The sequence below is a fragment of the Hypanus sabinus genome, chromosome 10 (assembly GCF_030144855.1).
Source record: "Hypanus sabinus isolate sHypSab1 chromosome 10, sHypSab1.hap1, whole genome shotgun sequence".
Lineage (NCBI taxonomy): Eukaryota > Metazoa > Chordata > Chondrichthyes > Myliobatiformes > Dasyatidae > Hypanus > Hypanus sabinus.
Genome location: NC_082715.1, coordinates 67,526,009 through 67,540,095, shown reverse-complemented (window position 1 = coordinate 67,540,095; position 14,087 = coordinate 67,526,009). Strand labels below are relative to the sequence as shown.

Sequence of the window (14,087 nt, the reverse complement as noted above, 5' to 3'; positions counted from 1 at the left end):
ACTGTGTCCGAGCAACCACGGCATGTGTTCAAATGAAGAAAATTGATGTCCTTGAGTGGCCCAGTCAGAGTCCTGACCTTAACCTGATCATACATTTCTGACAAGACCTCAAGATTGCTGTCCATCACCAGCCCCCAACTAACCTGGCACAGCTTGATGAATGGGAAAATCTTGCTCCATCATGTTGTGCAAAGCTGATAGAGACTTATCCAAAAAGACTACTGGCTGAACTGACGCTACAAGTGTAGAAATCAAGGATCCAGTTGCACAAAGAGTCAAGTAACTTTTTATTGTCATTTTGACCATAACTGTTGGTACAGTACACAGTGAAAAGGAGACGTTTTTCAGGACCATGGTCCTACACGAAACACTACAAAAACTGCACTAGACTACAGACCTACCCAAGGCTGCATAAAGTGCACAAAACAGTGCAGGCATTACAATAAATAATAAACAAGACAATAGGCACAGTAGAGGGCAGTAAATTGGTGTCAGTCCAGGCTCTGGGTATTGAGGAGTCTGATGGCTTGGGGGAAGAAACTGTTCCATTGCCTGGTCGTAAGAGCCCGAACACTCCGGTGCCTTTTTCCTGATGGCAGGAGGGAGAAAAGTTTGTATGATGGGTGCGTGGGGTCCTTCATAATGCTGTTTGCCTTGCGGATGCAGCATGTCGTGTAAATGTCCGTAATGGTGGGAAGAGAGACCCTGATGATCTTCTCAGCTGACCTCACTATACGCAGCACGGTCTTGTGATCCGAGATGGTGCAATTTCCGAACCTGGCAGTAATGCAGCTGCTCAGGATGCTCTCAATACAACCCCTGTAGAATGTGATGAGGATGGGGGGGGGGGGGGGTTGTGGGAGATGTACTTACCTCAGCCTTCGCAGAAAGTAGAGACGCTGCTGGGCTTTCTTTGCTGTGGAGCTGGTGTTGAGGGATCAGGTGAAATTCTCCACCAGGTGAACACCAAGGAATTTGGTGCTCCTAACAATCTCTACCAACGAGCCGTTGATGTTCAGCAGGGAGTGGTCACTTCGTGCCCTCCTGAAGACAACAATCATCTCTTTTGTTTTGTTCACATTCAGAGACAGGTTGTTGGCTCTGCACCAGTCTGTTAGCCGCTGTCCCTCTTCTCTGTAAGCTGACTCGTCGTTCTTGCTGATGAGACCCACCACGGTTGTGTCATCGGCGAACTTGATGATGTGGTTCGAGCTGTGTGTTGCAGCACAGTCGTGGGTCAGCAGAGTGAACAGCAGTGGACTGAGCACACAGCCCTGGGGAGCCCCCGTGCTCAGTGTGTTGGTGTTAGAGATGCTGCCTCCGATCCAGACTGACTGAGGTCTCCCAGTCAGGAAGTCTAGTATCCAGTTGCAGAGGGAGGTGTTCAGGCCCAGTAGGCTCAGCTTTCTAATCAGTTTCTGAGGGATGATTGTGTTGAATGCTAAACTGAAGTCTATGAACAGTATGTGTCTTTTTTGTCCAGGTGGGTTAGGGCCAGGTGGAGGGTGATGGCAATGGCGTCATCTGTTGAATGGTTGGGACGTTACACAAACTGCAGGGGGTCCAGTGAGGGGGGCAGCAGGGTCTTGAAGTGCCTCATGACGAGCCTCTTGAAACACTTCATGACGATGGATGCAAGTGCAACAGGACGGTAGTCATTGAGGCAGGACATGTATTGAGGCTTAGGTCTTGGAGCTTATTGATTAGTTTTGAGGTGATGGTAATATTGAATGCAGAGCTGTAGTCAATGAAGAGCATCCTGATATATGCACCTTCACTGTCCAGTTGTTCCGGAATTGAGTAGAGAGCTAATAAAATGGCATTTGATGTTGACCTGTTGTGACGGTAGGCAGATCAAAGTCACTTCTCAGGCAGGACGAGATATGCTTTGTGATGTGACCTGGATGGTGCAGAGAGCTCAGTAGTCTTATGGCTTGGGGCATCCTAACAGTTATTGGCCCAACGCTACCGTACCTCCTATCTCATGTTAAGGGAGTCAAAGAGATCCCTGACAATGCTAAGGTCCTGCGTACAACCTTCCTGATAAATATCTGCGTTGTGTTCTAGAGAGACCCCAATGATCCTCTCAGCAGTACTCACAATTCTTTGTAGGGACTTGCAGTCAGATGCCTTGTAATTCCTGTACCAGACAATGATGCAGTTGGTCAGAGTATTCACGATGATGCTGCTGTAAAAATTGCATGGTGGGCGGGGGGGGGGGGGGGCTCTTTCTCCCTTCAGTCTCCTCAGCAAGTGGAAACACTGCTGTGCTTTCATGACAAAGAGGTGGTGTTGAGGGACAAGGTGAGATCATCCATTATGTGCACTTGCAGAAACTTGGTGCTCCTAACTCTCTTCTTGGAGGATCCATGTATCTGTGGTGAGGTGTGATCAGCCTAAAGTCCACAATCATTTCTTTGGTCTAATCTACATTGAGACGCACATTGTTGTGCTCGCACAAGTTCTACCAGTCACTCTACCTCCTCTCTGTATGCCAGCCATCTCAATGTCGTTGTTGATGAGGTCACCCACTGTTGTGTCATCAGCGAACTTGATGAACTGGATCTTGCAGGGCAGTTATATCAGCTGTGCGAATAGCAGCAAGTGTGGCACACAGCCCTGGGGAATGCCACAGCTCAGGAGTGATGGAGTTCGAGGTGTTTCAGCCAAGATGGACAGACTGTGGCCTTTCTGTCAAGAAGTCCAAAATAAAGTCACAAACATTTGGGGTGAGACCCAATGAAGACAGTTTACCCACCAGAATGCTGGAGAAACTCAGCAGGCCAAGCAGCATCTATGAAAAATAGTACAGCTGATGTTTTGGGCCAAGACCCTCTCCTGTCCTGCTGAAGGGACTTGGCCCGAAATGTCAACTGTGCTCTTTTCCATAGATGCTGCCTGGCCTGCTGAGTTCCTGCAGCATTTTGTGTGTGTTGCTTGGATTTCCACTATCTACAGATTTTCTCTAACTTACCCACCAGCTTCTGGGAGATTATTGTATTAAACACTGAGCTAAAGTCGATAACCAGCATTCTGGCATATGAGGCAATGCTTCGGGATTGGGACACTGCCTTCAGATTGGAGGACAGGACAATTCTAAGGTCAACAAGAGCACACTCTCTCATCCCACCACGAAGGCAAAGTGTGAGGATGCACAGAAAATCCACAGGCGCCTTTGTGATACCAAGTATCTGCGGCAAATGTGGAAAGGTATACAAACCATAACCGATTACATCTTCATCACGTCATTGACAGCGACACCTGCCTTCCTGATAGGCTGAAAGTTTCTATGCAGTATGACCAATTGAATGATACGACATTGATGAAAGTCCCCTTCTTCCTGAGGAACGGACACCCTGTCTGGCCACAACCAAGGTAAGGAAGACTCCAGCCAGGGTAAAACTGTGCAAAGCTGCAGAATCAATCAATGTACCCAGTCAGCTGCTGAGGGGCTGTGTAACCCCACTAACAGAGGTCTTAATAGACTTCTTTAATATCCACTGTCCCTTCAGGCTTCAAGGCAGCCACCATCATCCTAATGCCCAAGAGAGTAACTGGCCTAAATGATTATGGCCCGGGGCACTGGCTTCAACAATCAAAGACTCCAGCCAGCCTGAGTTGTTAGCAACATCTTAAGTTCCATCATGCTGAGTACTGGTGCCCCCAAGGGTTGTGTACTCAATCCACTGCTGTTCACACTGCTGACTCGTGACTGCTCTGCCAGATCCAGCTCAAACCTCATCATCAAGTTCACTGATGATACTGCAGTGGTCGGCCTCATCAGCAACAATGAGCTGGCATATAGAGAGGAGGGAAAGAGGCTTGTCAGATGGTGTGAGAAAGCAACAACCTGAGTCTCAATGTGGACAAACAACAAGAGATGATTGTGGACTTCAGGAAAGTACAAGTTAACCACTCTCCATTGCACATTAATGGCTCTGGCATGGAGAAATCGAAGAGCACCAAGTTCCTTAGTATGCACATAACACACAATCTAACCTGGACCCACAACACTTGCTCACAAGACAAGAGGGCAAAGCAGCGACTACACTTTCCGAGGATATTGATGCATGGAAGGTTCCCCACCCCCATTCTCACAACTATTTACAGGAGCACCATCCAGAATGTTCTGTCTGGTTGCATCATTGTGTGTTACAGAAGCTGCAAGGCATCAGCCTACAAGACCCTACACAGGATAGTAGAAACTCCCAAGAGGATCACCAGAGTCTCCCACCCCATTTGTGACATTTACAGGGAGCATTGTCGATGAAGGGCCCAAAGCATTGCTGAATTGAATTGATATTATTTCTTACATCCTTCACATACATGAGGAGTAAAGATCCTTATGTTACGACTCCGTCTAAATGTGCAAAGTGCAATCATAGTAATTTATAATAAATAGAACAGTCATAGAACATCGAAATACCCTCAAATCAGTGTGAGTTGATCAGTCTGATGCCTTGGTGGCAGAAGCTGTCCCAGAGCCTGTTGGTCCTGGGTTTTATGCTACGGTACCGTTTTCTGGATGGTAGCTGCTGGAATAGATTGTGGTTGGGGGTGACTCGGGTCCCCAGTGATTCTCCGGGCCCTTTTTACATACCTGTCCTTGTAAATGTCCTGAATCATGGAATGTTCACATCTACAGATGCGCTGGGCTGTCCGCATCACTCTCTGCAGAGTCCTGTGATTAAGGGAGGTACAGTTTCCATACTGGACAATGATGCAGCCAGTCAGGATGCTCTCAGTTGTGCCCCTGTAGAATGTTCTTAGGATTTGGGGGGCCACACCAAACTTCCTCAACTGTCTGAGGTGAAAGAGGCACTGTTATGCCTTTTTCACCGCACAGCTAGTGTGTACAGACCATGTGAGGTCCTCAGTGATGTGGATGCTGAGGAACTTAAAGCTGTTTACCCTCTCAACCCCAAATCTATTGATGTCAATAGGGGTTAGCCCGTCTCCACTCCTCCTGTAGTCCACAACCAGCTCCTTTGTTTTTGCGACATTGAGGGAGAGGTTGTTTTCTTGATAACACTGTGTCAGAGAGATGACTTCTTCCCTGAAGGCCACTTCGTTATTGTTTGAGATTAGGCCAATCAATGTAGTGTCATCACCAAATCTAATTAGCTGTGGGTGGTGACACAGCCATGAGTATATAGGGGGTAAAGGAGGGGACTTAGTACACAGTCCTGAGGGGCTCCTGTATTGAGAATCAGAGAGGTGAGGGTGAGGGAGCTCACTCTTACCACCTTCTGGTGATCTGACAGGAAGTCCAGGATCCAGCTGCACAAGGCAGGGTCAAGGCTGAGGTCTCTGAGCTTCTTGTCCAGCCTGGAGGGAATTATGGTGTTTAATGCTGAACTGTAGTCCAAGAACAGCATTCTCTCATAAGCACCCTTCTTCTCCAGATGTGTAAAGACGGTAGGTAAAGCAGTGGCTATTGCGCTATCGATCGGTTGTGTCAGTAGCCGAATTGTAGGGGGCCCAGTGTGGGTGGTAGCAGGCTGCAGATGTAATCCTTGACCAGCCTCTCAAAGCATTTGCTTATTATTGAGGTGAGTGCAACAGGACACCAGTCGTTCACGCATGTTACCTTGATCTTTAGGATCCCTACCACTCATCCCACAACCTCTTTCACCCACTATCATCAGGAAGGACATCAGGACTAGAAATGCCAGACTGGGTAACAGCTTCTTCCCTCAGGCTGTGGGACTAATGAATACCCTGCCCCCACCGAGGTCTCATCGCCAGGATAGCGAGCTGTTTACTGTCCTATTTACCTGTGCTGCTCTTGACTACATGAATTTTGGATTATATTTTATTAACTTATAGTGTAATGTATATCATATTGATATATGTGTGTGGTTGCACTGTGGTCCAGAGGAACAATGTTTCATTTGGTTATATATATATGTGTAAAGTCAGATGACAATAAACTTGAACTTGAATTTCCAGGTGGGACAGGACAGAGTGGAGTGCAGAAGCAATGGCATCATCAGCGGAATGATTTGAGTGATAAGCAAACTGGAAAGGGTCCAAAGTCACAGGAAGATGGGATTTAATGTGATCCATAACCAGCAGCTCAAAGCACTTCATTATTGTTGAGGCCAGTGCCACTGTACGGTAGTCACTGAGGCAGGTTAATATCTCCTTCTTAGGCACCAGGATGATGGTAGATGCCTGGAAGCTTGAGGGGATAGTGGACTGCTCTAAAGAGATGCTGAAGATGTCTGTTAGAACCTCCATTAATTGGCTGCCATCCTTCAGCACCTGACCAGGCCTCGCAGCTTGACGTAGGTTGACCCTGGCTATGGTATTCCTCACATCAGCTGTGGCCAGATAGAGTGCCTGCTCCTTGGGGGAGAAAGGGGGACCTTCCTCACCAGCACATTCTCTGTGCATCAAACCAAGAGTAGAAGATATTTAGCCTATCAGGAAGAGAAGTGTCACTGTTGTCTACGCGCCGGGTGAAACTTGCCGTCTGTTATAACCTGAATGCCCTGCCACATGTGCCTTAAGGCTCTGGTGTCACAGAAATGGCTGTTTATTCTCTGTAAGTAGTCCCATTGTGCCTTCCTGATGGCATGGGGAAACGCAGTTCTTGCTGACCTGAAAGCAGTCTTAAACCCCAACGATGCAATCGCTCAGCCACTTGGTTTCAGTAATAGCATTCAAGCTCTGCCACTGCTGTCGAGCATCTTTCAGTGATTCAAGTTTGGTTAGGAACTGCCACTTCTCAGGCAAGATAGCTTTCCGATGGGATGCAGCATGTTAAAATGCGCTTAACTGCATATCTATACAAGATCCCAAGTGAATAGCTGTCCTGCTGCCATCTTCTAAGTACCAGCTCGCCACGATTCTACTTGGTGGGTCAAAGGTAAGTTAAGTTTACACTGTAAAATAGCCAAAAATCATTTACAATCAAATAATATTGAAGACATTTGAATATAAAATTGATGTTTTTCTTGGCAAAGAGGAATTTAGTATAGTTTATTTGAAGATCACATGCTATTTTTTAATATTTAAAAGGTAACAAAATGTACCTTTCCGAACAATCTTTTCCAAAATATTGAAGTAATTCTTCTGTGCAACTCCACTCAAAGAAGTTAGCTGTGAGTTTGCCACAAGTTGCAGAAGCTGTTAAATTAAAAAAATAATAATCAATGAATTGTACTTCTCTGCAGCTTATTCAAAGTGTGCACATAAAAATTACATAGAGGAATCCTTCCACTTCAAGGTTCACAACTTGGCATAATGAATTATACAACAAATATACACCAATACTCAATTTAGCTTTGTGGCAGTGAAAGTAAACAGTGCTTTATATGTTAAACTGCAATTGAAAAAGGGAGTTACTGCATTTCAAATGCCACTTGGGGCAATGCAAAAGCACTTCTTCATACCTTTAGACTTGTACTGGAGATCACTACTTTGTGCTGAAAGGATTATATGGTAGAGTTTGCATGTTGCAAAAATTACTTGTAGAATCAAGCACCATTTTAGTCAATGAACCAGAACTACTCCATTTTCTTTCCCTTAGTCCACATTCAAAAAAATTTTGTACAAAAACACTTCATTAAATTTGAAAAAAGTAAACATATTTAAAGACAATTATACCCAGCATATGAACAGGAGAGGAGGTTCCAGATCACCAAAGAGGCTATGCCATGGAACTATTTTGCAAGCAATATGTGTTAGTGTTTAACACCAGAATGAATCCATACCTCGCATTTGTGTATCTAGAGAATAATGAAAATAAAGCTGCATAATAATTAAATATTGCATATCCATTGATGGACAGTGATGATTCTCCTGATTATTCAGAAAGATGTTTTTCTGAATTTAGTATCTCAGTAATATTGTAAATATATTGTTCAATTAAGCATTCTTTGTTGCTTACATAATTCATTCTGGGTTATATGCCAAAGTACATGAATAGCATATGTCATTTATGTGTGTGCCCTGCTAAAAGTAAGATCAGAGTAAACACATTATCCCTAGATCAGTGTTTTTCTCTCAATTAGTTTTGTGTTTTTAAATTACAATATATAACAGAGGCAACGAGTAAGTTTTAAAATGAACCCAAGGCAATTCCCTATTTGTTGCAAAGTGTTCCAGTCTAAAAAAAGCAAGTGTGCTTTCTTTTCAAGAGGAGAAATAGTCGAGTTAACATAAAGGCAGAAAATGGATGAAATTCACAGGTTCATAAACAGTGAGTACCAGGTAATGATAATAATAATACATCTTAATAAAACAGAAATGGCTGCCTACATCAGAAAGTCAGACACATTTGATTGCACAACACATATCTGGGTTTTATATACTAAGCAAATTGAGCAGTATTTTGAGACAAATGAAAAGCAAGTGCCACTGTTGCTGAGTGCATTGGGTAGAAAAGCATACACTTTGCTTAGAAGTTTGACTGCTCCAAACAAACTAGCTGAAATGAGCTTTTCTGATATTGTGAACGTAATGCAGGAAAATTTAGAACCAAAAGCATTGTTGATTGCAGAATGCTTTAGGTAGAAGTGGAATCAAGAGGAAGAGGAGCCCATCTCAGATTGCAGAACTGAAGTGAAGAGATTGTTCCGGCACTGACAGTTTACTGAAGGATCTAATGGTACACTGAGAGATTACTTAGTTTGTGGAATCTTACAAAAAAAGCATTCAAGATGGCTCCTAACAGAAGCACAAGTCAAATTTAAAAGAGCAGTTAAAATGACTGCACCAATGGAAACAGCAGATAGAGACACAGTTGACTTGGAGTCAGGAATGAAAGTGAGCATGAACAACATTGGAACATCCAAACAGAAACCTGCCTGGCTGAGCAAATTGTATCACCATTGTGGAAGGGGCTCGCATTCACCAGACCAATGCAGGCTTAAAGGCCAAACTTGCAGAAAATGCGACAAAGTAAGGATGCATCAAAGAACGTGATGGGCACTGGAAACTAAATGGAAGAGATAAAGCAGTTTCAAAAAGTCTGACAATGACCAGGGTGACCAAGGACCGAGTGGTCTTAAGATTTTCAATGTGAAAACTAACATGAACAAAGCAATATAGCTTATACCAGAAATGTACGGCAAATTAAAGTTGAATTGGACACTACTTCAGCAGTTTCAGTCATTCCACAAAATGAGTTTGAATGACATTTCAAAGATATTGAACTAAAGCCTGCAGATATCCAACTAAGAACTTAAACTGGAGAAAAGATAGCTCCTGTTTTATGACATTTGTAAGTAACGGTGAAATACAACAGCCAGCATGCCGCATCAGCTTACAAGTGGTAAAACCCTACTGTGCAGCATTAACAAACTAGGATATTAACTTCCCTCCAGTTCAGGTGCAAACCGTCCCTTCTGTACAAGCTCCACCTTCCCTGGAAGACAGCCCAATGATCCAGAAATCTTATGCACTCTCTCCTACACCAACCCTTTAGCCACACGTAAAACTGTATAATCTTCCTAGTTCTAGCCTCACTAGCATGTGGCATGGGTAGCAATCCTGAGATCACAACTCTGGAGGTCCTGCCCTTTACTTAGCATCTAACTCCCTGAACTCCCAATGCACAACCTCGTCATTAGTCCTACCCAGGTCATTGGAACCACGACTTCTGGCTGTTCACCCTTCCACTTAAGAATGCTGAGGATTCGATCCGAGATATCCTGGACTCTGGCACCCAGGAGGCAACATACTATCTGGGAATTGCGTTCTCATCTGCAGAACCTCCTGCCTATTCCCCTAACTAACATTTCCCCTATCGTCAAAGAGTTCCACTTCTTTACCCCTTCCCTTCTGAGTCACAGAGGCAGACTCCATGCCAGAGTCCTGACCACCGTGACTTTCCTCTGTTAGGTCAACTGCCACTCCCCCCCCCCCCCCGACAGAATCCAAAGTGACATACCTGTTTTAGAGGGAGATGGCCATAGGGATACTCTGCACAGGCTGTTTAACCCTTTTCTACTTCCTGGCTGTTATCCAGTTTCCTGTGTCCTGCACCTTAGGTGTGAACTCCCTCTCTAAAAGTCCTATCTATCTCACCTTCAGACTCCCGGATGAACCAGAGTTCATCCAGTTCCAGCTCCAACTCCGTAACATGGTTTGTTAGAAGCTGCACTTCTTGCAGTTGTAGTGGTCAGGGATACTGCCTTCCCACAGAAGCATTGCACCATCCTGCATCAACAGGACAAACTAGTCCTAACTGGCTCGCCGATGTCACAGTAAATGCCAATATCACTTAATACCAATGCATAAGATCAAAGAAATATGTAATACCTTGGTTCAATTTAGGATTTCAGGTGGAGCATACACTGAACGGAAATTCAATCAGACTAAGAGAAATATTAATTTACTGCCTTAAAGTACTACCATATTTTGAGGCTGCCTTTTTTGTGGGTGGGTGGGGAAGTTATCACATCAGATATAAGTAGACCAAGTGTTACGCCTGCAGCCCCCTCCTTTTTGAGAATCGCAGGATTGCTATTGATTTGGGTCAGGAGACCCAGGAAATGAGACAGAGACGTTTGGAATGTCTTGACCCCCCCCCCCACCCCCCCCACCCCGGCGAAATAAAGCTACGGGAAACGGCCATTGTCTCTTGGAGATGGGATTGTGTATTAAAATACTGTGCTTCGTGGAAGCCCTCAGGCAAAGTGGGCTGGTTGGTGGAGGGATTGCATCACCCCAACCTGATTGACATCTGAGACCCTGTGAGTCAGGATAAAAGAGGGTCTGGTGAACAGCCCCTCAGACGCACCAGAAGAAACGCTAGCGATCCCGTAATAGCGAAAGCCGGTGGGAAGGCCACGTCCGTCCGTTTCCATTTGCCCCGGAATCAGTGGTCCTTTACCACGGAAGAACGGTTTTTAGCTAACAACAAGGAAATCAACTCCCAATGAATCTCGAAGGATTGACATCATAAAAGGAATGGGCAAGTTTTAACCCGTCTTTCTCTCCAACCAGAAAGCTGCAGCTTGAATGAACTAGTGACTTTTGTATTTCCATCAGACAATACATTATCCCCTAGACAACGATAGAGCTATTCCTTATTGATTATTATTATACCCGCGCTTTTAGATTTAGTATTGACGACGTATATTATCTGTATGTTTGCATTGATATTATTTTTGTGTATTTTTATCAATAAATACTGTTAAAAATAGTACCATCAGACTTCAATGGACCTCTTTATCTTTGCTGGTAAGTGACCCAGTTACGGGGTACGTAACACCAAGTTAACAGGATCTATTTTAAAAAATGTTGGTCATTGAGCTTAATATCCCACAGCATTTCCTCACTATTTTCAGAAAATGATTTTAGAAATTTGTAAAACGTATTTTAATGGTTTTGGTGCCCATTAGCACTAAAGCACAAAGTGAATTGAAGGATAGAACTCTCAAATGCATTTCCCAGAAAGTATTTTTTAAATATTCAACTGCTCATGTGGTGCATTAGCTCAATTGAAATATATTTCACAAATACAGTAACAGTCGCAAAAAAAGAACTACAGTGTAAAATGTGAAGTCGGATATTGAGCAGACAGAATAAGTGGAGCTTTTACTTCTGTAAATGAATACATCCATCAGAAGTGCTCAGAAGAAAGTAGAAACAATGTAAGGTCACTTTTCCTTTGAATTGTAGCGAAGTGCTGCACACAGCACTGAAATGACGACACACAGTCAGTAAGTCGTTTCGAGACTAGTTTATTCAAACTTGGCGGTGCTGGCATTTAATCTCTAGTGCCCGCCGTCTCCGGGTGGAAATGACGTCAGAGGTGCATTACTAAAGTCTCCCCTCGCGCGCTGGCTATTTGTGAGTTGGTTCGCCTGCGCAGAAAGTGGGTCGCCACATAACCCCCCCTAAGAACCGGCGATACACCACCCAATATCCACAGTCTGGATCAGCCTTTGTTTGGGAGGTCGGCCTCTGCGCCGCGGTGCCTGAACCTCGACCGGCTGTGCCAAGTCCACATGGGCTGGTTTGAGTCGGTCCACCGTAAAAACTTCCTCTCTCCCCCCAATGTCCAGAACGTACGTGGACCCATTGTTGTTGATCACCTTGAACGGCCCCTCGTACAGCCGCTGTAACAGTGCCCAGTGTCCGCCCCTTCGTATAAACACAAACTTACAGTCCTGCAGGTCTTTGGTACATGGGTCGGGGTTCGTCCATGCTGTGAAGTCGGTATGGGGGCCAGGTTGCCGAGCCTTTCATGTAGTCTGTCCAGGACTGCTGCGGGTTCTTCCTCTTGCCCCCTTGGGGCTGGTATGAACTCTCCCAGGACGGCCAGGGGTGCGCTGTACACCAACTCGGCCGACGAGGCGTGCAGATCCTCTTTGGGTGCTGTGCAAATTCCAAGCAGAACCCAAGGAAGCTCATCCACCCAGTTAGGTCCTCTCAGGAGGGCCATGAGAGCCGACCGAGTGACGGTGGAAGTGTTCCACTAGTCCGTTCGACTGTGGGTGGAAGGCAGTAGTGTGGTGTAGCTGCGTTCCCAACAGGCTGGGCACAGCCAACCACAGGCTGGAGGTGAACTGGGCGCCTCTGTTGGAGGTAATGTGGGCCGGTACCCCAAATGTGCTACCCAGGTTGCAATCAGTGTTCGGGCGCAGGAATCGGCAAATGTGTCGGTGAGCAGGACCGCCTCTGGCCACCTTGTGAACCGGTCTACCATAGTTAGGAGGTACCGCGGTCCTCAGGACACTGGTAGGGGGCCCACGATATCCATATGAATGTGGTCGAAGCTCCGGTGGCTGGATTCGAACTGCTGCAGCGGGGCTTTAGTGTGCTGCTGCACCTTGACTGTTTGGCACAGCGCGCATGTTCTGGCCCATTCACTGACCTGCTTGCGAAGTCTGTGCCACGCAAACTTGCTGGAGACCAGCCGGACAGTTGTCCTGATAAATGGGTGCACCAAACTGTGTATGGAGTCAAAAACTCGCCACCTCCAGGCTGCCGGGATGATGGGGAGAAGTTGGCCGGTAGCCACGTTGCACAGGAGGGTCCTCTCACCTGGGCCTATGAGAAAGTCCTGCAGCTGCAAACCCGAGACTGCGGTCCTGTAGCTGGGCATCTCGTCATCTGCCTGCTGTGCCTCCGCCACGACGTCGTCCTTTCCCGAGACATGCTGGATGTCCGTCGTGTACTCGGAGATGTAGGACAGATGTCGCTGCTGGCGAGCCGATCAGGGATCGGACACCTTCATGAATGTGAAGGTCAACAGTTTGCGGTCCGTGAACGCGGTGAACGGCCTGCCTTCTGAGAAGTACCTGAAATGTCGGATTGCCAGATACAGTGCCAACAGCTCCCGGTTGAAAGTACTGTACTTGAGTTCAGGTGCTGAAGAACGCCAGGGGTTGCCAGCGCCCCTCGATGAGCTGCTCCAGCACCCCACTGACTGCTGTGTCGGATGCGTCCACCGTGAGTACGGTCGGAACGTCCGTTCCGGGGTGTACCAGCATCGTGGCATCTGCCAAGGCTTCCTTGACTTTAACAAAAGCGGCCACGGCTCCTCATCCCAAGTAATGTCCTTGCCTTTACCCGACATCAGGGTGTACAAAGGGTGCATGATATGGGCTGCTGAGGGGAGGAAACGGTGGTAGAAGTTCACCATACCAATGAACTCCTGCAGGCCTTTGACCACGTTGGGCCGGGCAAAGTGGCGGATCGCGTCTACCTTGGCGGGCAGAGGTGTTGCCCCGTCTTTGGTAATCCTGCGGCCCAGGAAGTCGATGGTATCAAGACCGAACTGGCATTTGGCCGGGTTGATCGTGAGGCCGAAATCACTCAGGTGGGAGTAGAGCTGGCGGAGGTGGGACAGATGCTCCTGGCGTCTACTGCTGGCTATAAGGATGTCGTCCAAATAGATGAACGCAAAGTCCAGGTCGCATCCCACCACATCCGAGCCCCTGGAACGTCTGTGCGGCATTCTTCAGTCCGAACCGCATTCGGAGGAACTCGAACAGGCCAAACGGGGTGATAAGTGCTGTTTTGGGGATGTCTTCAGGGTGCACCGGGATTTGATGGTATCCCCGGATGAGGTCTACTTTGGAAAATATTCTTGCCCCGTGCAGGTTTGTTGCAAAGTCCTGTAT

The 14,087-nt window shown here is 46.4% G+C and overlaps 1 protein-coding gene across 3 annotated transcripts in view; it reads right to left on the bottom strand.

The window, feature by feature from the left end:
* Positions 1-14,087, bottom strand: part of fbxo25 (F-box protein 25) — a 75,459-nt gene that overhangs the window by 23,112 nt on the left and 38,260 nt on the right. For all 3 annotated transcript variants that reach the window (XM_059982007.1, XM_059982009.1, XM_059982010.1), the window contains exon 5: positions 7,041-7,134. In XM_059982007.1, coding sequence (XP_059837990.1) covers positions 7,041-7,134 — 94 coding nt within the window. The remainder of the gene's footprint in view (positions 1-7,040; positions 7,135-14,087) is intronic.